Source organism: Odontesthes bonariensis, chromosome 9 (assembly GCF_027942865.1).
Source record: "Odontesthes bonariensis isolate fOdoBon6 chromosome 9, fOdoBon6.hap1, whole genome shotgun sequence".
NCBI classification, from domain to species: domain Eukaryota; kingdom Metazoa; phylum Chordata; class Actinopteri; order Atheriniformes; family Atherinopsidae; genus Odontesthes; species Odontesthes bonariensis.
The window spans coordinates 25,173,602-25,198,801 of NC_134514.1; the positions used below are offsets into that span (position 1 = coordinate 25,173,602).

A 25,200-nucleotide genomic window follows, 5' to 3' on the forward strand; every position below is an offset into this window, starting at 1 on the left:
ATTCATGGGACGCGTGCTTGCAGCTGAAAGCTATTTCAGACTTCACCCGGCAACAAGAAATTCTGTTTTCTGATTGGCTGAGAAATTCTATTTGTGATTTGCCGATGGGTTGCTAAATCAAGACAGCTGTACCAGAGCTATAGTTCTGAGCTGTACGAGCGCACAGTAACCTGCCATTGACTCGTTTATAGTATCGGCCATTAGAATTTCTGTGCGACGAAGTTGATCATTTCTCAGCGTGAGAAATGGCATGTGTGGCGTGTGAGCGTGTGAACTTGTTGAAATGCGTGTGTTTCACGCTCATTGCGTGAGACTTGAGAGCCCTGTTTATTTGTGTCCTGTATTACACAGCTGCTGCCATGTCAGTAAAGTTTATATTCCAATGGGATTTGTATTGTAAACATATGTACTGGAAATTACGCGTGAAAATGCTCTTGCGGATAAACACAATGAATTTAAGTCTGGATTTATAAAGGGTTCTGTGCGTGTGTGTTTTCGCACCTGGACACCTTTTCTGGTTCAAACTTGGTTTGGGTTAGGGTGTACAAAATGAATGCAGTTGAATAATTGTTACGGTAAAGATAGCTATGCAATCGTGTGCGTTTTTTTTTTTTTTTTGTGGTGGGGGTGGCACTTTTAAAAGCAAAGCAACAGCTCCATAACTTCCTGTTAACAGTGAGAGTGCAACACCAACGGATCACTCAAGCGTAGGTCTAACTTATAGTTTTTTATTTTTATTTGCTTGGTTGATTGCTGTTTATTTTAATCTGTAGAATTACGGCATACTGGGATTGTATATTATATTTGAAATTAAACATTTCTGTCATAGGCTGTTTTTGTTCTATAACACTGCCCCTCTCATTTTTTTCTCCATCGGCATTAATGGTTCTAATGTTTTTTTTCCACCAACAGCCTTGATGAGCCATGGATTTCTCAGGTTTTAACTTCTCTGACTACTACATAGACGATAATTACACCCTGCCTATTTTTCCTGAGATCTTGGCTCCTAAGATCCAACCCATCCAGATAGTGGCTCTGGTCCTCTATGGGCTTGTGACGCTGCTGGGGGTCCCCGGCAACGCCTTGGTAGTGTGGGTGACGGGCTTCTGCATGCGCCGCTCCGTAACCTCCGTCTGGTTCCTCAACCTTGCGCTGGCCGATCTGCTGTGCTGCCTCTCCATCCCTCTGCTCATGGTCCCCCTGGCCCATGATGACCACTGGCACTTCGGCCCACTGGCCTGCACGCTGGTCAAAGGCCTGTTCCACTTGGTGATGTACTGCAGCGTCCTCCAGCTGGTTGTGATCAGCGTGGATCGCTTGATGCTGGTCAAGAAACCCATCTGGTGTCAGAACAAGAGGCGACCCAGACACGCTGTCTACGGGTGTGTGGCTGCGTGGTGCCTGGCCCTCATCATCAGCATCCCGCAGTTTGTATTCGCCCAAGAGCTCCAATTTGGCGAGGACAAGAGAGAGTGTCTGATGGCGTACACTCGAACGAGCGTCTGGCCAATCGTCTCCATTCGCTTCCTGCTGGGATTCATCCTCCCTTTTCTGGTTATTGTCGTCTGTCACATCATGGTGTACAGCAGCACACAGAAGGGACTGTCACGAGGTCGCACCCGCTCCAAGCGAACCCTGAGGGTCATTATCGCTGTGGTGCTGAGCTTCTTCTTGTGCTGGCTCCCCCTGCACCTCATGGACTTCATTGATTTGGCCACCCCTCGCAGCTCCCCTCACTCCCCAAAAATTTACCTGGCGCAAGTGCTGGCGCTGTGCCTGGCTTATTTCAACAGCTGCCTCAACCCCATGCTCTACGTGTGTCTGGGCCGAGGCTTCAAAGACAACATGAGTCGCTCTCTGCGCAACATCCTCCACTTCATCAACGAGGAGCCGAGCTGCAGGGGAACCGTCACCAACACCAACAACACCAACACCAACACCAACACCGACACCAAGAGCTCCAGCAATGGGAAAGATATGACGAAAGTCTAATGGTGTATGGATTTAAAAGAAAAATAATAATTATATTTAATATTTAGAATCAGATCAGTTTTTCGTCTTGTGAGTGAAATTTATCAGAGGTCTTGTTACTGCAACCCTGGCATTTGACCGTTAAAAAAAAGGGTGATTATGACAGCACATCAGAGTGCGGACAGCGGGACTTCTGCAAAGACACTGGGCTCGGTTTGGGTTTGCGTCAGGCGTTCCAGGGACTGCCAAGTATTGCAAATCAGCAAATATTGCTCAATCTGCAATGTTCCAAACATACAGCCCAAAGAGGGACAAGACTTCTCCTTTTTTTTTTTAACGCAGAACATGCTTTAGTTTTTTTCTTTCGTCATTATATATAAACAGATGGAGTGTTTGTGTTGTAGCCTATTGTTGTTTTGCTGCCAAACTCGTTTTTGTCACACTTGAAACAATCTCAACATTTCTACAGTTGCTCCTTTCATGAACCACAAGAGGGAGACACACTTTCAATCTCTGATGCCCAAAGATGGTCAAGATGGTGCGTTTCACGGCCCTGTGTACAGACACTGCCTTGTTATTATTTTCTTTTTTACTCAGTTTTGAGATTCTAAACTGGCTTGCCTCTATAATATGTCTTACTGCAGGTTAGTGGGAAGAGACAATTCCGATATTAGTATGTTGGTGCTTATTTAAGTACATTTAGTCTATTCGATGCTCCTGCAAATCACTGTTTCATTTACATATTTAAAAAAGGAGCCTTTCGGAAAACTTGAAATACAATTTTGATATATGTTTCTTGTAAAAGTACATTTCAAAATATCTAAAATACCAACTTAAATTTTTAAGGTTCTCACACGGGAGACATTTTGATACCTAAAAGCATTTTTATTTCCAAGTAAATTATTTGAAATCTCAAGATGCTTTTATGTGCCTATGCCAATATATTTTTTACCTGACTTTATCCTGCTTTATGGTTGTAGACTAGCACATTCGGACAGATATAACCCTCAACTGTGTATTTAAGAATACATTTCTGAAAACTTGTAATAGCCTACAAAAAAAATACTCTCATTTTAAGTAATGAATATGGAAAAATCCTGTGATGATTAAAGTTTTAGCGGTTTGCAGTGGCAGTTTCATCTGCAACATTTTCGTTTTTGTTCGACAGAGAGTAAAAAAGCCAGAAGACACAAATGAGAGAGAAGAGTTAACAGGAAATCTGAGCATTAAGATAGCTTTAATTTGTCAAATTAAACTTAACACGTCTATCAAATGTAACTTCAGTCATTTACTGCTCCTTAAAAGTGACATGAAAACATAACTAAACATATACTTAGGTGTCTGAAGTCACAGCCAACTCGAAATCTCTGAAAAAAAACCAACCCTGGCATTTTGCTGGGGGCTTCCTTGATCAGAAAACACCTAATTCTGTAAGATCCCATTAAGATTTGCATTGGATTTTGACAACACACTCCCAGCCCAGAGCAGAGTTTTCCAGCCTCCTCATCTTCATCTCCTTCCAACTTCAAAGCCAAATCCGCTGCGTTCACAGTACCATGGATGTGGGAAATTAGAACTCGTTTGCTCTTGTTTTTTGCTTTGCGAATAACAGCAGATTCTCATCAGCTGCCAGTGGCTCACTTCAGATAGAAAAGGTCAAACCAGTAGTGAATTTAATATTTTATATCCATATTTGTAGGTCTGATTTCTCATTGGCATTCTTTCTTTCTTTCTTTTTTTCCCCCTCCAGTTGGAAGTGGAAATTCTGATTTCAAATACAACTGCGTTCATCCATTACAAAAACAAATGAAACACTTAAAACTGGCCTCTAAAAACTTACAACATAGGCAGGGGGCGACAGGGGCCCAGGGTTTATGGAGTTGATATGTGATAGAGGAGTTTCTGCGTGGTTATTAACTAGTATGTTGATCTGCCAGCCAGCAACTCGTGACTTTTAAAGAGCTCAAAATTTATAGTTAAAATATGAAGTGTTGTGCTGTCCCTCTGAGTTACTGCTTGTCACAAACAATAAACATTTCATAAAGTCTTCAGGAAATTGTGTCAACTTGTAAAAAAAAGCATCATGTGTAATTTAAGGAACAAGCAAAATATGATAATATATGTATTAAAGTAACAAACAAAGAAAAAAAGAAGAGAATATTCATTGCTATTTACAAACTACATTCATTCCAAACAAGGCCACATGATGGTACATACAAAAAACAAACTTATTTACATTGTGTTTGTGTGTGTCTCAATTATACTGTATACACGTGTACTGTACTGTATACTGATCCATTAACATGGTTTCTGCAGAAACCATCCCTGACTCGCATACGCCGACTCATTGATGGTCACTTGTCACATGGCTGCAGAGATGCACTTCCTGCCTGGTCAGATATTCACAATCAGCCTTTGGATTTTGAGACGATACAGAAACAAAATATAAATGTGTTATTTGTCAGCAGCACAAATGTATTTATTTTTTTTCTTGAGGCTGTTGGCTGAGTGCATCACAAATCATTGCTCCTTTTAATTAGGGCTCCTCAATGGGTTACAATTTAACAATAACTTACTAATAACTAAATGATTTCGAAGGGGTCTCCTGGAATAATTTGTTGCAATTGGGTACCGATTTGTTGGAAATAAGAAACAATCCATGCACTTTCTGTTAATCAATTCCAAATAACTGGTTGCATAACCTGGGAAGGCTTTGAGTCAGCACAGAACAGACCATCAAATCACACAAAATTATGAGACTTACAGAATTATATTTCACATGATAAATGGATATTCCATGATAAGCTAAACAAAGCTGTTCTCCCAAGGACTTCTCTGTTTTATCTAAATGGTACCAAATAACAGAGTTAATTTACCATCCATATCCATACAAACCTATCAGGAAGTTTTGAATGCGTGAGAAAGTACAGTAAATACACCTGCCCTCTTGGAGAAAAAAAAACTTGTATCTCCAGAGCACTGATGACTTAAAAACAGTCGGAGAATGGGTGAAATATCAGCTGTATAGACTTTTATATGGCTATCTCTTCACCCTAGTGTTTCATTAACAATAATGGCTGTGGTCAAATAACTTCAAAGGCAACAAACATCCACAAAAATTGGAAGCATATTCAGTCCCTTAGTTGCAATGCAGTTCATGTCACAACAATGTAACCTGGCATCAACTATCATCCGTCAGAGCTGGATAATCCCTATTGGTCTAGTGTCTCATGGTGGACAGCTGTAAGACACATTTAACCAGACGCTTCAGATAAAGCATCTCTGACTAATCACGTTTGCTGATGTAAATGCACCTCATTAGGAAAATACTGTTGGTAGAGGTAGGTTTATTATGAAGAGAGGATCCATTGTTTGGCAAATGATTTGTGACCAAAAGTAACAGCCAAAGTGCTGCTCTGCAAATGGTTTTACATCACAGCAGTGAGGGTTACTGCATAGGTTAAAAACAGGTTCCACTGTTCATACAGTGGTCATGACTTTGAGAGACCCTGTGCGGAATCTGAGAATCTTCTTTTTCAGAGCATGGGAGGCTTTAATCTTGACGAAGGCTTTTGGCTGAGACGAGGCATTGGCAGTGGCTTGTGGTGAAGGAGAGGATGAGGAGGAGGTGGAAGCGAGGCGAGGTGGCAGCTGTTGGGGCCACACAAGGCCCCCGCTCTCATCTGAGTCGCTAGACAGTGAGCTGGAGGCCGGGGAGTACACCTCGCTCATGCTAGATTCGGACTCTGCAGGGGCTGCACCAGCATAGGCTTCCTCCCCCTGACACAGGGGTGCTCTTCCCTGACAGTCCGGGTGCCAGCGCTGCGTTTGCTGCTGTTGGGAGTGGGAGCAAGAGTAGCCGTGGCGAGCTTTTCGAGCTGGTCGTTTGTGTACCTGCGCTGCCTGGGTCTCACCCTCATCTTGGCTGAGCTCAAGGTTGGAGCACCAACGTCGGTTCCCATTGTGGGCATTGCTGCCCACCTGGGGTCCAGTGACCTGGCTTTGATTCTGTGCAGGATTGGTTCTGCCTTGGCGCCTCTCTGTGGTGCTGTACCTTCTCTCAGGGAGCACCCGCTGCCCCAGGAGGCTGTTCTCAGACTGGGATCGACTGGTTTTACTGCTTGCTTTCTTGGCTCTCTGGCGATCATTGTGACTTTTTTTAGATGATCTGGACTTAGAATTGGGGTGGTCAGGAGAGGCGGCAGCTCGGGGAGGCTTTGGCTGCTCTGGTTTGTAGTGTCTGGGGGAGCGCACGGGGGCATGACAGGCTTGTCCGGGGATATACTGAGCACTTACTAAATTGTGTATTTGATGAATAGGGGGTTGTGGATGGAGATAATGTTGGGGGGATGGGGGTTCACAACAAAGGTCAAGAGCCCCAACACCACAGTTTGCCTCCATGGAGGGCAGAGGTGATGGCAGCCTCCCAGCCAGGGACTGTGGCCTGGACTGGGGGTAGGGCAGAGGCAAATAACAGTCGTCCTCAAAAGATGGGGCCTCTCCTCTGCAAGCCTCCCCCTCTGGCAGGTCACAACCCCATCCCTGGCTCTTAGGGTTTGCCGATAGGTCGACGTGGGGCTGAAATTGGGGGTCAGGAAGGCGTTGCTCTGTGGTTAGAGAAGGAGTTCGCCTGTGTTGTGAGCTGTGTCCAGAAGCAGCAGGGTATGGGGGGTCAGGGCTCAGAGTGGTGCGAGGCTGACATGGCCGAGGTGAGAGGGTATGGCGATGGATGAGACTCAGGATGTAGCCCTCTACCCTCAAAGCCTGCTGGTACTCCTCCTCTGTGACCTGATCCTCTGCGGGTTGTAGCTGCCAGGTATGGTTGGATCCGCTGGAGTCCCACTGGCAGGAGTCAACAGTTGAGCCCTCCTCAATGATGCCCTCCAGAGGTGGGTGAGGGGCAGAGAATGAGCGGGGTAGGATGGGGCGTAGAACTGGAACATCAAAGTCTCCATTCAGCACAAGGGGGTCTCCTAGTTACAGAAAGAAAAGCAACACTGTACATAGCCAAGGTGCAGTGACAATAAGAATTTTAATATAATAAAAAGTATGTTAATAATTAGCAATGAATAAAAATAATAAGAAGAATCGTAATAAATTATCAAAAAAGAAGAATAAACTCAACAGCCATACTAGTGAATGTGTGAGGCCGGACTTATTTGTGGAATTGCTTTCTGCTAAATGCTACAACAAAAATAGTGATCTTCAGTAGCTGATTTCCATATCTAGCATATCAGTTCAAAATGTCAGGTTTATCAATAAGCACAAAATGAAGCTAAGACTAAATTTAAATGACTTTTACAGATGAATTTACAATTCACAAATTGTGAAGAGTGGCATTGAGATGCCAGCGGAAATGATTGGATTTTGCCTGCCTTTTTAGCATTAATCATCTGGGAACTGAGAATATGTGAACAAAATACTCTGATCCAATCCAAAAACAGTTGAATAAGGGTAGACAGACTGACTGACAGACTAACATCGCTAACAGTAGTCACATCTCTGGCATGGCTAATTTTGGACAAAGCCATAGATATTTTTGTTCTCTATTTTATAATTTTCTATGTTGGCACGCTTCAAATTGCTTTTGAGGTCAGATAGGAGTTATTTAGTTGGTTGCAGTCTTCAAACATCACCACCAGATGTCATCAGATCCAACACAATGGACCTATAACTTCCCAACCCTGCTGGTAGTTTGAAGCCTTAATAGTCAATCAATAGAATATAAAAGCCTAAGCATCATGTTTGTACAACCGTTATTCCAAAAAAATTAATTGTAATGTCTAAAATGTCAATTAAAACAGAATTCGATGGTTTTCAAATTTCATAAACCAATATTTCATCTAATGTTGAAAATGTTGAAAGTGAGACATTTGACCAGTTCATGAAAATTTTTGTCTAATCTTGAATTTGACGAAAGCAACATAAGCTGAAAAAAAGTTGGGATGGGGCCAACAAAAGGCTGGAAAAGTCAGTGATACTAAAAAGAAAAAAAAGCTGGATGATCATGTTGCAACTAATTAGGTTAATTGGCAACAGTTCAATAACACAATTGAGTATATAAAAAAATGAGGGCAGAATCTCTCAGAAACAAAGATAGGCAGAGTTTCAGCAAGCTGAAAAAAATCTTCGAAACCACGCCTTTGAATTTTCTTTCCCAGAAATTTTAAAGATACAAACAATAAATCTCTGTGGGCCACAGTGGCAAATTAGAGGCAAATTATTTATATAATGCAACAATTCAAAGATCATATGTTGAGATTTGCTGTCATTCACTTAAATAAGTGTTATTTCTGAAGAAGAAGATGAGTTTCTCTTCAGCACAGTGTCTCCTCATTTGCTCATCTTTCTTACCTGCAGACTTGGACCTGTCATTTGTGTAAGTCCAGGATGACACTGTCTCCGCAGACTCAGCAGAGGAAGATTTTCCTTTTGGCGACTGACCCTCACTTGATTCATAAAAACCTGGAACAAAGTGAAATTAGATAGCCAGAACAGAGATCTCAGGAATTATGTCTCATTTATCACACCTAATGGTCCCCGTTCTCTAAAAATATCCTGTTTTATGCCGGCAGTCTCTTAACATCGCTTCAGAAATAAGCTACACAGCCAAATTAAAAGCAACTCGAGCATAATGACTCTAGTTGTGACATGATGGCCACAGAATGGTGCTGCCCTAGAGACAGGCAGCCTGCTGCAGTATCTCTGGACATACCGTGTCTTTTTTTGGCATCTTCTTATGCTTTCTTTCTTTGAAAACACAGATTTCTGAAACATTTTCCCATGCTAGTTTGGATGCTGTGCTGCTGGAAGGATATCTGCTAGTAACTGGCAAGTTTTTACAACTGTTATGGCCATGCCATGACCATGGCAACAGGATATTGTTAACCTTTTGGAACAGCAAACTGAGCTTTCCAAAGCCCAAGTAATGCCTGGATGCAGAGCAAGAAACAAAGTGGAGAAAAATATGAAAGAGGGTTAAACTATTTCTTTCCTTGATCATCATGAGAAATGTGAGATTACTGGCAGATAAAATTGACAAGTTTTGACCCATGATGAGGACACAGCAGGAAGGCAATTATTATTATTTTTTTTCATGAAGACATGGCTGCAGGAACAACTATCAACTCTCTGCTCAGGTATAACACTATATGGACGGACAGAGACTGCAGACAGAGAGGTAACAGACAGTGTAATCCTCGACATGTCACCGAGTAGGAGCGTCTCTGCACCCCAGATGTTGAACCGTTGGCTGTGAGCTCTGTCCGTGTTGTCTTCTGAGAAAGTTCACCTCTGTTACCTGCTGAAGATTTCTACCACACCTTCCTCTCTGCTGCCCTCCAACTTTGAACATGTTTGTCAGCTGATCTATATTTCATTTTGTCATCATCTATAACAATAGCATATTTTTACATAATAATGAATACTGCAGTGATATAATTTGCCTTCTGAGATTAATAAAGTATTATTGAATTGAATGAACAAACAACATGATAACAGATGAAAGACAGAAACTCATTACTAGTGTATTTTGAAATGCATTAAGAAATGAGGTTTCTTCAGACAGAGCAACAATTTTCCACAAACACATACTTAGCTGAATTGCCGAATGAGAATAAATTACTAAGTGCATTTGCATTCATAAAATTCTTAATTACACGCCTGACAGAGCTGTGTCGAAAGAAAGGCTTTTAATCAGCGGGAGTACCAGAACTCGGCCGACTGTCACCAGGGTCTCCTTGAGCTCCGTCACAGCAGCCGTCATCCATGTCAATCTTCAGCTCTCCCACCTGCTGCTCCAGCGTCTGCATTATGCCCCACGGTGAACTCTGAAGAGCACTCTGAAAAGAAAATACGCTCAGATGTTTTCCTGTTCTCTGTATGCGATAGCACTGTTGATAAGTGAACTTTAAGTGGACTTTAAGTAGCAACAATTAGCGATTTCAACAACAAAGGAAAAAGCTCAAACGGTACTCGCAATCAAATTACTCATTTCCAGAAAAGCTGTTTAAGGAGGCACAGCTGTATCTTCCAGCTCCAGCTCTCACATTATACACTCAGATACTTTTGATCTGATGCATCTTAAAACACACACACAAAAAATTTATCTCATATAAGTTACATTATGCTTGGCACAAGAGACTTAACTGAAATATTTTGGGAGAGTAGCTGTCATTTCACACTGTGCTGTATTTTTTATCCCTCAACTGAGGCAAAAACAAAATGTCAAAACACACGAAGACAAAACTCAGACGTAGATTTGTTGTGAACCGGGAACTAAAATACAAATGTGATCATTGCAGGTAACCGCAGCGCATCACTGAAGCGCTTCCGTGCACAGAACCTGTATCTGTCACTGGGCGACAACATGCGAGTGAGCTCACGTGGGAAGTGAGTTGAAGGATGACTAATTCAATTCTCTGCGAAGGGGAGGGGGTCATGTAGCTGGGGGCACTCCAACATATGCATGCACATAGAGATGCAGATAAATGCTATCCAGATATAAATACAAATATGCTTTCTCATACAGACAGGCAAAGACAAAAAGAAATAATGCAAAAAATTATTTAAAAAAAACCCTAAACAGATTCATTCTTGTTTTGATCATTTTTAACAGAAGCAGACCCTCCACACACACACACACACACACACACACACACACACACACACACACACACACACACACACACACACACACACACACACACACACACACACACACACAGAGATTCATTATTGACACTGACGGTGAAATTGCATGCTAGTCAGGCCAGCCTGACGGTTTTGAGAACATACGTGCTAACATCTGCAGACACATGCATGTAAGCTTGTCTGCATTAGTTAATACACACACAGTTGTGTATTCACGTCTTCAGAGGACACAACAATAACTTTATCCTTTACCATAACAACCTATTTTCTTAATTTGTACACCAACCTTAAAATTAGGGCTGGGCGAGTTAACTCGTTATTATCGCGTTAATTATTTAACGCCGATAAATATTTTATCGCACATTAACGCAAGTTTTTTTTTTTTAATTATTATTATTTTTTGGGGCTCTTGTGCCTTTAATGGATAGGAAAGCTCAGAGAGACAGGAAGCAGAGAGAGGGGGAACGACACACAGCACGATGCGGGACTTGAACCGGGGGCCAGCTGCAGCGAGGACTATAGCCTCTTGTACATGGGGTGCCTGCTGTACCCACTATGCATCGGACCACCCCCGTTTTACTATTTATTTTATTATTGTAAAAGTCTGTTGCTCACAGGCTTTTATTTTGTAAAAGTCTGTTGCTGTATGCTGCGGAACTGGAAAAGAAAGTAATCGGCGGATCCACCAAACATGGAGAAGGGTACGGAACTTTTACTCGGCCATTTTCATTTTAAAGTTTTTACAGACGGCGGAGTCGACAGAACCAAAGTCATCTGTAAACACTGCCAAGTTGAATTGTCTTATCACCGTAGTAGTTCCAGTCTAAAATATAATTTAAAGGCAAAACACACAACTGATACCAGCAAGTCATTCAAGGAAACAGACAGTGGAGCGAGGCTTCTACATAAAAATGCTGATGTTAAAAGTGTGTTTGCACAACAAATGTTATGGCACTTTCATTCATATGGCAGTACATTTCAAATAGAACTAAATGATAAAAGCTATACACTACTTTTTTTTGGATTTTGCGTACAAATGCGATTAATCAGGGACATCATGTGATTAATTAGATTAAAAATTTTAATCGTTGCCCAGCCCTACTTAAAATACATCTACACTGCAAAATGTAAGAATTTATGTCGAGCAGACTTTCATTCGGCCCCCGCAAAGGGGACACGTCCTTGTTGCGTGGCTATGAGAACAGACTCGGCTCCCCACAACATGAGTAATAACCTCACCACACACTCACACAAATACACTGTAGTTTGTTGGAGGTGATACTGCTGACACTCAAGTCTCATTAAGAAGGCTTCATTATCAGAAGATTGAGCGTGTCCTCACGACAAGGTGACACTTTTTTTTTTTAACATCGCAAACCTTCTGTGATGGAGCGCCTGTCAGACAACTGCTGCAACGCTCTCCTGCTCTTCCCTGAACGCCGTCTTTGTGTCTCTGTGCCAAATCAAACACTGCCTTTAGGAATGTACACCAGCCCTCTGGTGAGCAATGCAGCTGATGAGAAATCATGTAAAAGCTCATTAATCACATCAGCGGAATGCCGTTTTTTTTCCCCTCTGCCAGACGGTTTACTTCTTTAACTTCTGTGCTCCAGACTGAAACATCTATGGAATTTATACAAACATTGATCTCCGTCTTGGTCACAGATCTCAACAAGGATAGCCTGGAGCACAAAGAAGTTTAGCAGAGACGTTCACGTTCCTTAACAAACATTGCTGCTCAGTGATTTTGGTCAGTGTTGCTTCCTCCACGCCCCCAACTCAAATGATTTTTTCCTGCTTTGTCCTAAATGTGGTCATAACGCAAATAACTGCTGCTAAAGAGCAAATAATCAAAGCTTAGCTTCCATCATGACCTCTTTACCCCAAACACTGTCCTTTCTTTTGTCTCAACAAGCCTGCTTATTGTCTTACTGTAAACAAAGCAGCAGAATCAATGCGCCAAAATGTTTCGAGAGGGGAGCTTTGTTTTGGAGGCTGGCAGCGTGATGGGGTGGAGGAATAGCTTGGAGGAGGGGAGAATATTGGAAATCTACTAATCAATGATGCAGTTTCACATAATCGATTGCTTGCCGCGTCTTTGTTGGACACACTCTGAGGGATCATGCTGGTTATCAACTGATGGCCTCGCAGAAAACAAACAAATCTGTGTGGATGAGCAAACCAGCTGGCTCATACTGAAGCATGGCTCATTTTTCAGACTGCACCCTACATCTAGAAGTCCCACAGTGGTTCCATGACTCTGTATGCACTGTACAACTGCTTTTTTTTTTCTTCTTTACTGCAACCTGGGCCCCATGTTGGTGGGGGATGGGGGAGACCGTGGACACAGTGCAGGCACAATCACTTAGCCGTGGAGCTGTTACCACAGTGGGTGGACGAAACGTCAGGGCCACCTGCATTTTGATTGCAGCATAGTGAGAAACAAATGAAATCAGAACTACATAAAAAAAACTGAGTGACTTAATTTGTTACATCACCTTTTATGCCCTTTAGCGTGTGAAGGATAAAAGACTGCAGATTTTAAAGCTAAAATACAGATACGAGTGGGGTATATACATAATAGCACAGTGTAAATCCCCACACAGAAAGGGTTTCTGCAGGATGGAAAAAAAAAAAAAAATAAAATCTGTTTTTGAGGAGGATTGTAGAATAAACCTTGAACCGTTTAACAGCTGGAACAGCTCAGAAACAACACTGCCGGAATACAGAAATCCAAGGAGTAGGGGAAGACAAGGCACGCAGCCACACATGCTCGACCCTACATAATTAAAGCAATGTTGTGACTGGATCCACACAGAGAAGAAGTCTGTGGGAGGCCGGATACACACGCACACACACACACACACACACACACACACACACACACACACACACACACACACACACACACACACACACAAACAAGACACCCTGCCCCCCTTTCCACTGCTCGACACAACTGATCTCTTATTTCCTCAAGCAAACGGACACATTTGAAATGTCCTATTTTCACAGGATAAATATTTCTTTTATGATTCTTTCAGTGCAGTCTAACAGAGGAGCTTTTCTGCACACACAGTGTTTACATAACCCCAGTGAATGGCAGTCATAAGTACACTCTTGACTCCGTCCCACAGTAGCTTGTTGGAAGCAGGGTGAGTTGAAAAGAATCCTTAAATAGACGTGCAGTAGGCTGCTTTCATGTGACTGAGAGATGTGGAACCAGCTCAGAGTTCATTTCAAGTTATTTCAATGGACACATGATTTATACATTTTTCAGCTCGGGCTCATTTGCTGGAATCTGCACAGAGACGCCAAAGAGCCAGAGAAAATTTGGAGGTTTTAGTTTGCGTGCCAGGACAAATAAACAAGCAGTGATTCATGCAAGGGATTCTTCACTAATAATGCTCCTCTGCCTGAGCACAAGGACACACAACAGGACGGAGAGTGACACAGTCCTGCAGAATGACTGCATGCACACAAATGATAACCAACATTCAGGTCCACCGAGTCAGTTTCTATTGCTCACATGGGATTAACTATTAAAAATCGAACTCTCCTCCACTGATGGATGCATGTGTGTCACATGTTCATAGACATTTTATCCAGTCTCTTCCACCCGCTCCAAACACACCCAGAAAGGTTGTTGTTGTTGTGTATGTGTATGTGTCTGTGTGTGTGTGTGAGATGGAGGGGGGCTCAGAGTCCCATGCTTTCTCAGCTGCTGTCTGGCGTCCAGCAGCTGTCAACACCTTTAGCACCACACATACATACATACACACTGTATCCAAAAGGAAAAGGCCCCTCAGCCGGGCTAGGGCCACATTTAAGGCATAGAGCCACACTAGGTCACTTGTTTCTGTGTCACTATACACTGCCGACCTACACGGGAGAGGAGATTGTTTGGGGGCAGATGGTGACCCGATATTATAAAGGCTCAATCTGAGACTTCAATTAGATTCATGTCGGGGGAAAAAATGCTCTCCGAGGAGTTTCACGTGTAATCCCTCACAAGCATGGATTGGCAGGGCAGTTAATAAACATCAAACCGCACAGAGACGCCTTGCGAGAAAATGAAAACGGAGAAAACGCGCCTCACTCATTCACTGGCTGTTTCCTGTCTGCGTGCTGACGGCTCCTCCAGGGTCACTGTTGCGTGAAGTACATTGGAAACACATGACTGTCATACATCTTCCACAACTGAATTAGAACCGATGTTATTTTTAACAGAGTTATCTATCAAAACTACGAAATCGGATCACAGTGCCTACATCGTGACAGTGCACAAGGCCACCTATGTTCGCCTCATGCGCCCACTGAAGCCGCGATCGGCATCATTAGTATTCTGCCCCATATGCGCCTTTTGTTAGGCCCCCGAGGAGAGGAGGAGTGGAGGGGAGGACAGGGAGGGAGGAAGGAGGTGTGAAGAGGTGGCGGCTGATTTAATTTCTTTTTCACCCTCTTTAATAATGGCTTCCTATTGTGTCAATGTTGACACTGCTTGCTGGCTGTGCAGGAGCAGCGACCAAACAGAATGAAACTCCAAGACGCACCAAAAAGCTTCAGTTTACGCCACCAAAAAAAGATTAAATACATGCCATAAACATAATCTACAGAGAGACGGCTGTTCGGTGGTGCGTAAAATGTCCTGTTGGAGACGCTGTTTACTGTCACAGTAACTTTTATTTGCCTCGATTAACCCAGTTTTTAATTAGTCTGTCATTCCTGACATCAGTGGAACATCATTGGCGAAACTCTGCTACATTTTCAGATCAGGGAAAAAGAAAAAGAAACATCTGGAAGCTGATACACGACGTGAAAGTGCTCGCTGCAGCAGCAAAATACAGGCTTAGACATATAATTCATTCTTTTATCATCTGTGGAAGGCACAAATGAGAGCTTGTTAAGTGGTAAAACCTACAAAAGTCTGTGACGAGGGAACAATGGGCCATTAAATAGTCGGTCTGTGCCACAAGCGGCGGCTGCTCCTCCCCCTGATTTCGTTATCCACAGGCATATATCTCAGGCCAAAGCACAGGAACGCATTAAAGCCTTTCATGGAGAATCTATTAATCAAGTTGAGTAACTTTTTTTTTTTCCAGCAAGAGGTCACCTCAACACAAAAGGCACAGCCCAGACCAGGAGTCCATCCAACGGTCAAGCAGATTACAATGAGAATACGCAGCAGGAAATTAGATTTTCAAAACTATGCAGGACCATGGTGCATGACAGTGGTTAAGAGAGGTGAGGTAATACGGTCTGAGAGTGGCTGTGATCCAAACATGCAGGGAAAAACTCTCGTCATAAACTTCTTACCAGCTGACGCCTCAGCGTCAAGTTTTCCTGACCCCAGCTGCTGAAGCATGCCAGTTCTCCTCTGGAGCCGTCCTGGGCCAGAGGGTCCCCCAGAGCCAGCGCCCCCAGCACCAGACCCTCCTGCCTCTGCCTGCGGAGCTCCAGTTCACACAGCCCAGCCAGACTCGCCTCCAAGCGCTCCTTAGTCCGACTGCGCTCCACAGTCGCTGGAAACGAGAAGGCACGCTGCATCCCCACCCGAAAATCCAGGGATAACGTGCAGTGAAAACTAACCAGATCCTCTATATTGTATTATCGGCTCTCTAACTGGATCAGATTTACGAGGCCAATCGCAGGCAATAAAGGGCCATACTCCGTTGGAGCAGCATGGTTCCCCCGACCTTCTATGCTCTGCACATTTTCTGTCTTGCAGCTGTCAAACGCGGACGCGGAACTCCGCCCTCTGCGACCAGCCGCGGCGAGAAAGTGGGGAGTCATCCGCCCCTTTGTAAATTCAATCTCAGCCGTCATTGGACATGAGAGCCTGCTCGGGGTGAGCTAGAAGCGTCCCATCCCCCTTGTTTCACTACAGTGACGCGTCGACCTCACCCATCTTGGCCCGGGACTAATGGACTTCTCCAGGGGGACGGTTATTTCTGGGAGCGGAGGAAAATACTGATTTAATGTAACCACGTAGCAACTGGGAGAAGACTGGTGAGAACAGCTGTAAAAATAGGGAACATTTCATCAAATTACAACGACCTGACATCTTGGATGCAGTTACTACTAACAAGAGAGACCAGTTTGTACAGATCAGTTTGGGCTGTGTGTGGTTTGTTCATGGAACATGATCAACCCCTGATTTAATCTGGAATCCAGACTTACTTATCCCATCTTAAATTAAACTTGCATGTAGGCTACTTGCAGAATTATTTGCCAAGTCGGCAGTCTAAATCACCTTAAAAGCTTCAGTGTAGGTTGAATGAATTCATATGCAGCTGGTATGAATTTGTGTACTTACACATTATTTTAAGCACAACTTTTGGGCAGATTTACTACATCAGGTCTAAAGAAGAATTGAAACAGAAGTCTGTGATGGGTTTCAAAAAGATGCTGGAGCTGTATAGGCCATCAAACTGTCAAAAATCTTTTTTTTTGCCAAAAGCCAACACAGTGCCAACAATCATATGGAGGAGAAAAGGTCTAAGTTACCTGCAAAAGATTTGGGGAGTTTTGGGATTTGAAGCTACCAGGAACCATTTTATCCTCCAGTGCTATCATCTTCAAGAACAGCAAACTATGCAGTGCCCTCGTGTGTGAAGTACTTAGAAATATGGTAGAGGGCTCCTTTACACCTTAGGATGTTCTTTCACACAGATTAAAGAATAATGGGCATGATTATTCTTCAAACCCAGTGCTGGCTCATTCTAAAAATAATTGGGAGAAAAAAAACAAGCGAAACAGGATATGTGGAGAGTTATATCCAAGACAGGCCCTCTATGGCAAAAATCCAGAAATATGAATTGGGAAAAAGTGCCGTACATTGAAAGCAACGACTTAGAAAAGAGATCCACTAGATAAGTGACCTGCACTTAGATGGAGGGTTCATGTATTTCATTGACTGTGTGCAGTTTGGAGAGCAAAAGTAATTTTTGGAAGTACTTACGGAACAGAGACCGTATCAGTAAGGAAACATTTATTCAGGATAAGAATGCAATGGCGGAACTTTTGGAATTACCCGTTATAAAACACAGAGCAGCTCTGTTACGTGAACTCTTTAATGGGTTACAAAAAAAATGAAAATCTGCGAATCATCAGGCTGAAGGACTAAGGATGTGGTGTAAGTGATGAGGAATTGTCAAAAAATAGATTTTACTTCAATCATTCTGCCTCCTTAGGATGGGCATACTAACTTATAACCTATATTAGAAATTGTCAGAGCGACAGGAGGGAACATACGTGTAAGCACTTTGGGAATGTAGACCTGTAAAACCATTCAGAAAAAAACGTTTTGGAACATTTAGGGAAGTGGTTGGATTCAGAGGTACACAACTGCCAATTGTAGCAAAACATGACTTTGCAGTTTTAAATGTTGTGGTCATCACTGCTGTCTTACTGATCCTCAGAATATGGAAAAGTACATTCACTTTCACAAAATAGATACAAAATGGAACATTCGGAGTACACAGTGACGACGAATGTGTTAAGGGATCTTGGGATTGCTTCCTTTCAGTTTGGGGGTGCATGTACAGTGCATGAGCCGATGTAGTTTCTGAATTGAATCAATGTAATTTTGGTTCTGAAAACAGTATTCTTACTCAGTATGAGACTTTAGAAAATGCTATTATACAATGACAGTAATGTGAATGTTTATTAATTTATCACACAAAATATATAATTTTTATTATTAATAAATAACACAATCTGAAACACTATCATCACTGAATAAGATTCTCGTGTTGAAGAGCCAAGATTGGGTCAGCAAATACCTGAGGAGAGGTACTCAAAAGGTTTGATGTTGCCTCCACTTGAAATGAGAGCGGCCCAGATGGACGAGCCCATGCTGAATCCTAAAAGGACACATCACAGAGCTGGCAGGGGGAGCAGGGGTGCTGAGATATCTGACAGTTTCAAGCTGATACTTAGTCAGGCAGTGATGCAGAAAGAAGTCAGCAACTGTCTGTACGGCCATGAGAATCAGTTGATTTTAATGCAGGACAACGAACCATCACTTGCATCTAAGTTCTTCACTGCAAGTCTATTTGCCACTTGACTTAAATCCTATTGAAGTCTTGTGGGTCCTTGTCAAATGACTTCATGGGGAAAACGATGTGTTTTAACAGCATTTGGGAGGGTTTAATTGCTGCTTCAACCATAGTTAAAGTGACGAAGAAACCAAGGCCTTGTTCAGAGCTGGCGCTAACATGTGTGTTCTGAACACAAGTGGACAGAGTTGAAAACAGTAGTGCAAGCAGCCTAGAAAGACTTGAGGGTGCACTCAGATTCAGTCGCTCAGGCCACGTTCAGAGGTGATGGGGAACACTTGTAGTTCCATTTGTCTGAACAGCGTCAAACGAAATGTGTCCAGGGCAACAGTGAAGGTTCGCCCACTGACCTGGTGCAACTCCAAACGTGCAGCAGGGTTTCCACCAGGATGTTTTCTTGCTCCTGCGCCTTCTGGAAAAAGCAGCATTCAGACTCACAGGATTTGTGTAGAATTCACAGAAAACCTGTTGCTAGTTTATAATGTTGGTTTCTGCAATAAAGGAGCAGCGAGTGCAGCACTCAAAGCTCCACATATGTCCCGTCGGTCCTGAGTCGTCTTTTTTTTTTGCTCTTGGAATATATCGTGTTTGTTACATAAGTGAAAAGTTTGTGAATAATTCTGCAATAACTGCGAATCTGAAACCTGGCAGCGTGTGAATAATCAGGTCACTGAATGTATTTGTTATTTTAACATAAGTAAACTGTTGATGTCCTATTTGTGGCTCAGCTGGCAGCCGACTGTGGCTACTTGAAATGGGATCAGCCGCAGTGCACGAATAATACCGGGTTTGCGCCGCCTTTGACAGACTCCATGGAAAGCTCACAGCTTTAATTGAAATAAAAGGTGACTGTATTGTCAGTTGAATATTTTTAAAAGATTGTGTCATTTGAATTTTTTTTTTTTAAATAAATTGGGATTACATTTGTCAAAAATAATGTCTGGAGTACAAAGATCAAAAGAGCCAAAGTTTGAGAACTTAAAATTATACATAACAATTGCCAAAGTGTTAGCCTATGTCTGTTTATTGGTAGTCCTTATGCACACGTCAGCTGTTTTAGGGCTTGTCCCTTCATCTCAGTTTCAATAACATAGAGATTACATTGACAGCTGAGAGGTAACTAATGTAATAGTAACTAAATTGCAACAACAGGGAGGCATAAGCCCTCTGAGGGCAGACTGCACTGACAGCAGATGGTTGTGAAAAGCTTCTGCAGCTCCCAAAGTAACAATACTGTCAGTACATGACATAAATTATGTATTAGATTTTTTCTTTAAAGTGCAGTATCGGATGAATTATTCATCTCGATGCGTTGTGCAATCCTTCTGTAAAACTCTCTCAGTGTAAAATCTCCTGAGGTCAGACACACAGCATCTACAGCTGTACTTTCAGCAGGCGAAAATCTTCGTGGTGCACGTTTAGATTCCCCGAAATTCATTTTCTGCACATGCGAGAGAAAGTAAGGAAACATCAACAGTGTTTGTTTAGAGTTTTTTTTCTTTATTCATACTTCCAGTCTCTACTTCACATGAACCAGAAAGCCATTTCTCTCTTCAGTCTCGATATGAGGCAAGGTCATCGGCAAGTCAAAAACCCGCGCGCAGCGCAGGTTGGATTCTTTTGTGTGTGTGCGCACTGCAGATACACACAACATACACTTACAGTATATTCATCTTGTGTATAAATTTCACTAAAAGTCTAGAGATTAAAACATTTTCTAAAAAAAAAAGAAAAAAAAAAAAGAAGAAAACATACAGTAGAATTTTTTTTCTTCCCTCGAACAGAACTACACCAGTACATGTTTTCAAGACACACTCGGAGAAGAGCATTTGCTATGAGTTTGATCAGCGGTCGTTCTCAGAAGGATGTGAGTGACTCCTAATTGTGTGTTTGTACAAGGCTGTTAGTTAGCACTGTGTTGCATGGTTGGCACTGCAGTCTCGCCGGCTCTGTGGCAGCGAGGTAAATGACAACGGCTACAGTCAACGACGCACACGATCCGTTAGTTGCCAGTGACAAAAACCCGAAACTGTCGGGTGGCCTCGGTTCCACAGCTGAGCAGCGAGAGCAACCATACAATCAAATCGTGTGACTCGGGTTAACCGTGTGAGTGCGCGCTAGGAACGAAAAACTGGAAACAAACAAGAGAAGCAAAAGAACAACAAGAGATCGCAGCTTAGATTTGTGCAAGTCCAAAGAGAAGATAGTTCCGAAGTAAATAATTTGCATAATTTTGGAGAGTCGTGATGTCGCAAATAGCAAAATGTCACCGTCAGTAAAACCATCTCAATCACGTTTCCTCGGAGAAAGCTGAGAATGTCATTTTAAACAAAAATACAAGCGTGTGAAAAAGACAAAAATGTTCTTTTTGATACATTTGAAAACAAATTCTTAAAGCATTTCAGTCATATTTTCAATCATATGACATTCCGGCACCATCACAGACATCTGTCAGTGTCAACAGGATCATTTTGAACTTCTCACATTCGGGTCTTAAAGTTTCCACGTGTTACCAATACTGAGGGCCCTTTTCCAATCTAATATACACTGGCAGTCAAACACACAGCAGAGATCCAATCCTGAACCCAATCTTCTCATTTCAGTCAGTTAGGAGCTGTGCAGGCACAAAGTAAAGAGATCTTTCCCTCACACAGATCATTTGTTCCTGCCCTCCCCTGAAAATGGACATGAAAGTGTGCCGGCCAGTCTTACTGTAGTTCGGAGCTGCTTCGTTTTTAGATGTATCTCAGAATCATCTCAGTTTGGAATGAGTTTGGAAGTTCTAAATTCACTGTATTCCCTCGGCTCTGCATTCACATCCAAACTGAACCATTCTTTCTTTCATCCGCTGCCTCAAAAAGGCCTTAAAGTGCTTCACTTTTTCCCTCCTCATTTTGGAAGTGCTGTAAGGGGTCTTGGGAAATGCTCTACACTGCACCTCCTCCAGAATATATATAGTACATGACATACATGATAAATACTTCATTTAAAAACAACGTGATAGTCTGTGAAGGTACATTTCAGTTTCTTTCTTTTGGTTCAATTTAGTTGTGTAGTTTATTCTCATGCTTTCACTGCATCCAAGACAGATGTTTGAAGTGGGGAAAGGGAAAGTTTGAGCTGGGCTGAGGAGATTGTTTTAATATTTTGAGAAATACTATTCTTCTTCTTTTCATCAAAAGTCCTTTTGCTTAGTTCGATGGCTTGCTAGACTTTCCGTTTCCCCAGTTTCTAATTAAGTGGTATCAATCCTTTCATCCAGCATGCAGCAAAAACGCAAACGAGTGCATTTCTCAAAACATCAAAAGGTTCCTTTGTAGCAAAGGGTAATCCAGCCACCGTAGTGGCGACATGACCAGAAGAGCTGCTCATAGAGGGCGAATGAAGGGTTCGACTCCTAAATGTTACATATCCACTCGCAAGAGAAAAATCAAGTTCAATCACCCAAACAGGAACGATTTTGATGGTCTGCCGTCTTCCTGTAAATTTCATCTTTTTTTTTTTTTGTTTTCATTTGAACTACTGACCACTATATAAAAGTAGCAGTGGCAAATTTGCATTCAGATCTTGGATACATCACTTTGGAGCAAAACTCTTCGACTGTAAACTGTACCCTGGTGGGACTAATGCAAGGCGGCATCCAAATGCATTCGCATTTAAAATAAAAGGCAGTCTGGCTGCAGGAGCCCAAAAAAAAAAAAAAAAAAAATACAGGAGACAAATAAGAAACATACAAGTATGGAATGGTAAAAATATCATACTTTCCAGCACACACTGTCCGCACACACACACACACACACACACACACACACACACGCACACACACACGCGCCCACATGCGCGAATGTAATCGCGCAAATGCAGAATCATACTTGCACACTGGACATGTCACAGACACATCTGGCATGCATTTCTAAGAAGAAAACACTTTTAGTTAGAAATTCTTTAACTTGTCTAGAGCTCTGATAATTTCTGTATGTACATAAATTAACAATAAATATAGGTCATGTTTATATATTTTGAAATATATATATTAAATAATGAAATATTCTTATATATTTCAAATATATTAATAGATTTCTTTCCAATTTGAAACATCTTGAAAGAGATATAATCACAGTTTAGTAATAAAACATGTAAGAATACAGGTCTCCCTACTGGTCTGGCTGCAGAGTCCCCGTTTCAAAGATGAATACTGTAATCACGATCCAAGTCCGGCCTCCCCCCCCCCCCCAGATTAATACATTCCACTTCATCAGAACGGTGAGAAATAATGCAATGCATGGTAGGTAACACTGCGGTCGGACCAAGTGATCATGTCTGACAGTTTGTTTCCCCGGTTAAAAAGGCGGACTCTCTGGTCTTATCAGTCCACTGATTCTACTTTTCAACATTTCGACACGACAGGGAGCCAGCCCTGACAGGAACCGTGCAGACCAGGTTCAAACGACGCCTGACCAGTGACGCTGATCCCCAGCTGCAATACTTGTTGTCTTTTGTGGAACCGAACTGTCCTCTGATCACCTGGAGGCTTATTAAAGGGACGCTACAGCGAGGACCTCTAGGGGATGATTGGTTTGGAACAGTCGAGAGAGTGAAAACATAGACTGGAACTGGACCACATTAACACTGACTGAGGGGAGCTAGGTTGTCTACATGCATGCAGTAGTTTCTTCTACCTCTTTGCCCCTCTCCTTACAGTAGGATGCACTTAGAAAATAAGGAGAGTAGAAGGAAACAGTTATCCCACAGGTGGAGAGAAGGAGCGAGTCTCGCACCTTCCCCCAGTGTCTCAGTGATGTTGGGGATACCTCAGTTCCTGTGTGTGTCCGTGATCCCTCCCATGAAAGGGGGTTTAACTTCTGCGTGCTGGAAACTACGGTTCCACTCTTTTTGTCCTTGGACCCGTTCACCGTTGGTCCCACCTCCCCCTCTGTCCTCTCTCTGTCTTGCTGATGCCTGCATACTGGTTCACAAACAAAACAGGTCCTATATTGCACAGCATGCCCCGATGGCCTTGTGGTTTTGTCAGTGATAGCGACTTCTCTTCTCCTCCGTCTCAGAGGGGTAGTCCCTTAAACCAATGCCTCGCTGGAGGTTCAGCAAAGAGTCTTTCATCTAAAGGAGACAAGCAACAGAAGAAAAACGGTTATTTTTGACATTCACAACAAGAAAATCCCTCCAAATCATCTGGTCCTCACCAGGTCTTTGAAATAAGGCAGATGCATCCACCGTGTCATCATTTATGAAACAAAAACTAAGCCCAAATGCTGGAGAAGTATGTGAAAAACAAACTACTTTCAGCAGCAAAAACTCCCATCATCATTTTCTCTGTGACATTATCAGTCTCTCACATCATTGTGGAGGAATTTTGGACTATTCTTCTTTCCTACTTTGCTTCAGTTCATTGGAGTTTACAGGTATTTGCTTACGTACAGCTCTTTTAAGGTCCCAACACACTATTTCAACCTGACTGAGGTCTAGACTTTGACCAGACCATTGCAATACTGTGCTTCTCTTCTTTTTCAGCCATTCTGGCTCAGATTTGTGGCTGTACTTGGGATCATTGTTCGATTGCATGACCCTATTTTAGCCAACTTTAACTTTAGCTGTCAGACATGTGGCCTGACATTTCACTGGAGAATACGTTGGTATACAAAGAGTTCCTGGTTGACTGCAAGGTTTCTCGATGCTGTGGCCGCAAAACAAGCCCAAATCGCCCGCTGCTATCAAGCAACCCTCCCATGCATGATAGTAGTTATGAGGTGTTTGTCAAACATGACATATGGCAATATGATCAAACCCAAACAAAGGACATTGTTCCAGAAGTCTTGTGGTTTATTCAGATGAAACTTTACAAAGCTTACCTTTGTTGCCATGTTCTTTGTAGAGAGAGGAGGCTTTCTTCTACTGGCAACCCTTCCAAATAAACCTTACTTGTTCAGTCTTTTTCTAATTGTACTGTCATGAACTTAGATATCTAACATGCTAACTGAGGGCTGTAGAGTCTGAGAAGCACCTCTTGGGTTTTTCCAGTTTCTCTGAGCATTTCGCAGTCTGACCTAGGAGTGAACTTGCTGGGACGTCCACTCCTGTGAATTCTCTCTGCCACAGTAGAATGGTGAACTACAAATTGTTCAGAAGTGACTTTATAACTCTTCCCAGATTGATGGGCAGCAGATATTGCTTCTCTAAGATAACTGCTGATGTCTTTCCTCCTTGGCATTGCATTAACACACACCTGAATGCTCCAGAGTAGCAAAGTGACAAAACTTCTGTTACTTATCCTTTTTCTTCCTAAAAAAGCGGTAAGGGCGTACGTATTTTTTTCACTCAACTGAATCGACATTTTGGCTCTCCTTGCAATATGCCATATGTTTTTCTTCATCTGAGGAAGCTGGTAAAGACCCCACAAGTTTCTATGATGTGCTGATTTATGAAAACTAGAAGACTTCTGGAACAATGCCCTGTGGACAGACAAGACCGAAGTGGAGATCTTTGGTCATAATGCACAGCA

At 42.6% G+C, this 25,200-nt stretch overlaps 3 protein-coding genes across 13 annotated transcripts in view; 1 reads left to right on the forward strand and 2 right to left on the reverse strand.

The window, feature by feature from the left end:
- Positions 1-662: 662 nt before the first annotated feature.
- Positions 663-4,202, forward strand: c5ar1 (complement C5a receptor 1). Its single transcript, XM_075473814.1, has 2 exons — positions 663-707; positions 913-4,202. The coding sequence occupies exon 2, from the start codon at positions 925-927 to the stop codon at positions 1,990-1,992; it is 1,068 nt and encodes a 355-aa protein (XP_075329929.1). The 5' UTR covers positions 663-707; positions 913-924; the 3' UTR covers positions 1,993-4,202.
- dact3b (dishevelled-binding antagonist of beta-catenin 3b) lies at positions 3,189-16,383 on the reverse strand. Its single transcript, XM_075473813.1, has 4 exons — positions 15,940-16,383; positions 9,680-9,812; positions 8,326-8,436; positions 3,189-6,944 (listed from the first exon to the last, which is right to left on the reverse strand). Exons 1-4 carry the CDS (start codon positions 16,168-16,170, stop codon positions 5,452-5,454), a joined length of 1,968 nt encoding a protein of 655 aa, XP_075329928.1. The 5' UTR covers positions 16,171-16,383; the 3' UTR covers positions 3,189-5,451.
- A 3,779-nt stretch (positions 16,384-20,162) lies between these two features.
- The window catches only part of gramd1bb (GRAM domain containing 1Bb), a 143,515-nt gene continuing 138,477 nt past the window's right edge, over positions 20,163-25,200 (reverse strand). For all 11 annotated transcript variants that reach the window (XM_075473820.1, XM_075473821.1, XM_075473822.1 and 8 more), the window contains one exon: positions 20,163-23,801. In XM_075473820.1, the coding sequence (XP_075329935.1) occupies positions 23,712-23,801 (90 nt within the window). In that variant the 3' untranslated portion in view covers positions 20,163-23,711. The remainder of the gene's footprint in view (positions 23,802-25,200) is intronic.

Bases quoted from the DNA above. Each gene is read 5' to 3' on its own strand.
- dact3b (XM_075473813.1), bottom strand. From the start codon at position 16,170: ATGCAGCGTGCCTTCTCGTTTCCAGCGACTGTGGAGCGCAGTCGGACT. The intron at 8,437-9,679 runs GTACTCCCGCTG...ACTTTGTTCCAG, and splicing joins TGACAGTCGGCCGAGTTCTG to GTTTTTATGAATCAAGTGAG. The intron at 6,945-8,325 runs GTAAGAAAGATG...TTCTGTAACTAG, and splicing joins TGACAGGTCCAAGTCTGCAG to GAGACCCCCTTGTGCTGAAT.
- c5ar1 (XM_075473814.1), top strand. From the start codon at position 925: ATGGATTTCTCAGGTTTTAACTTCTCTGACTACTACATAGACGATAAT.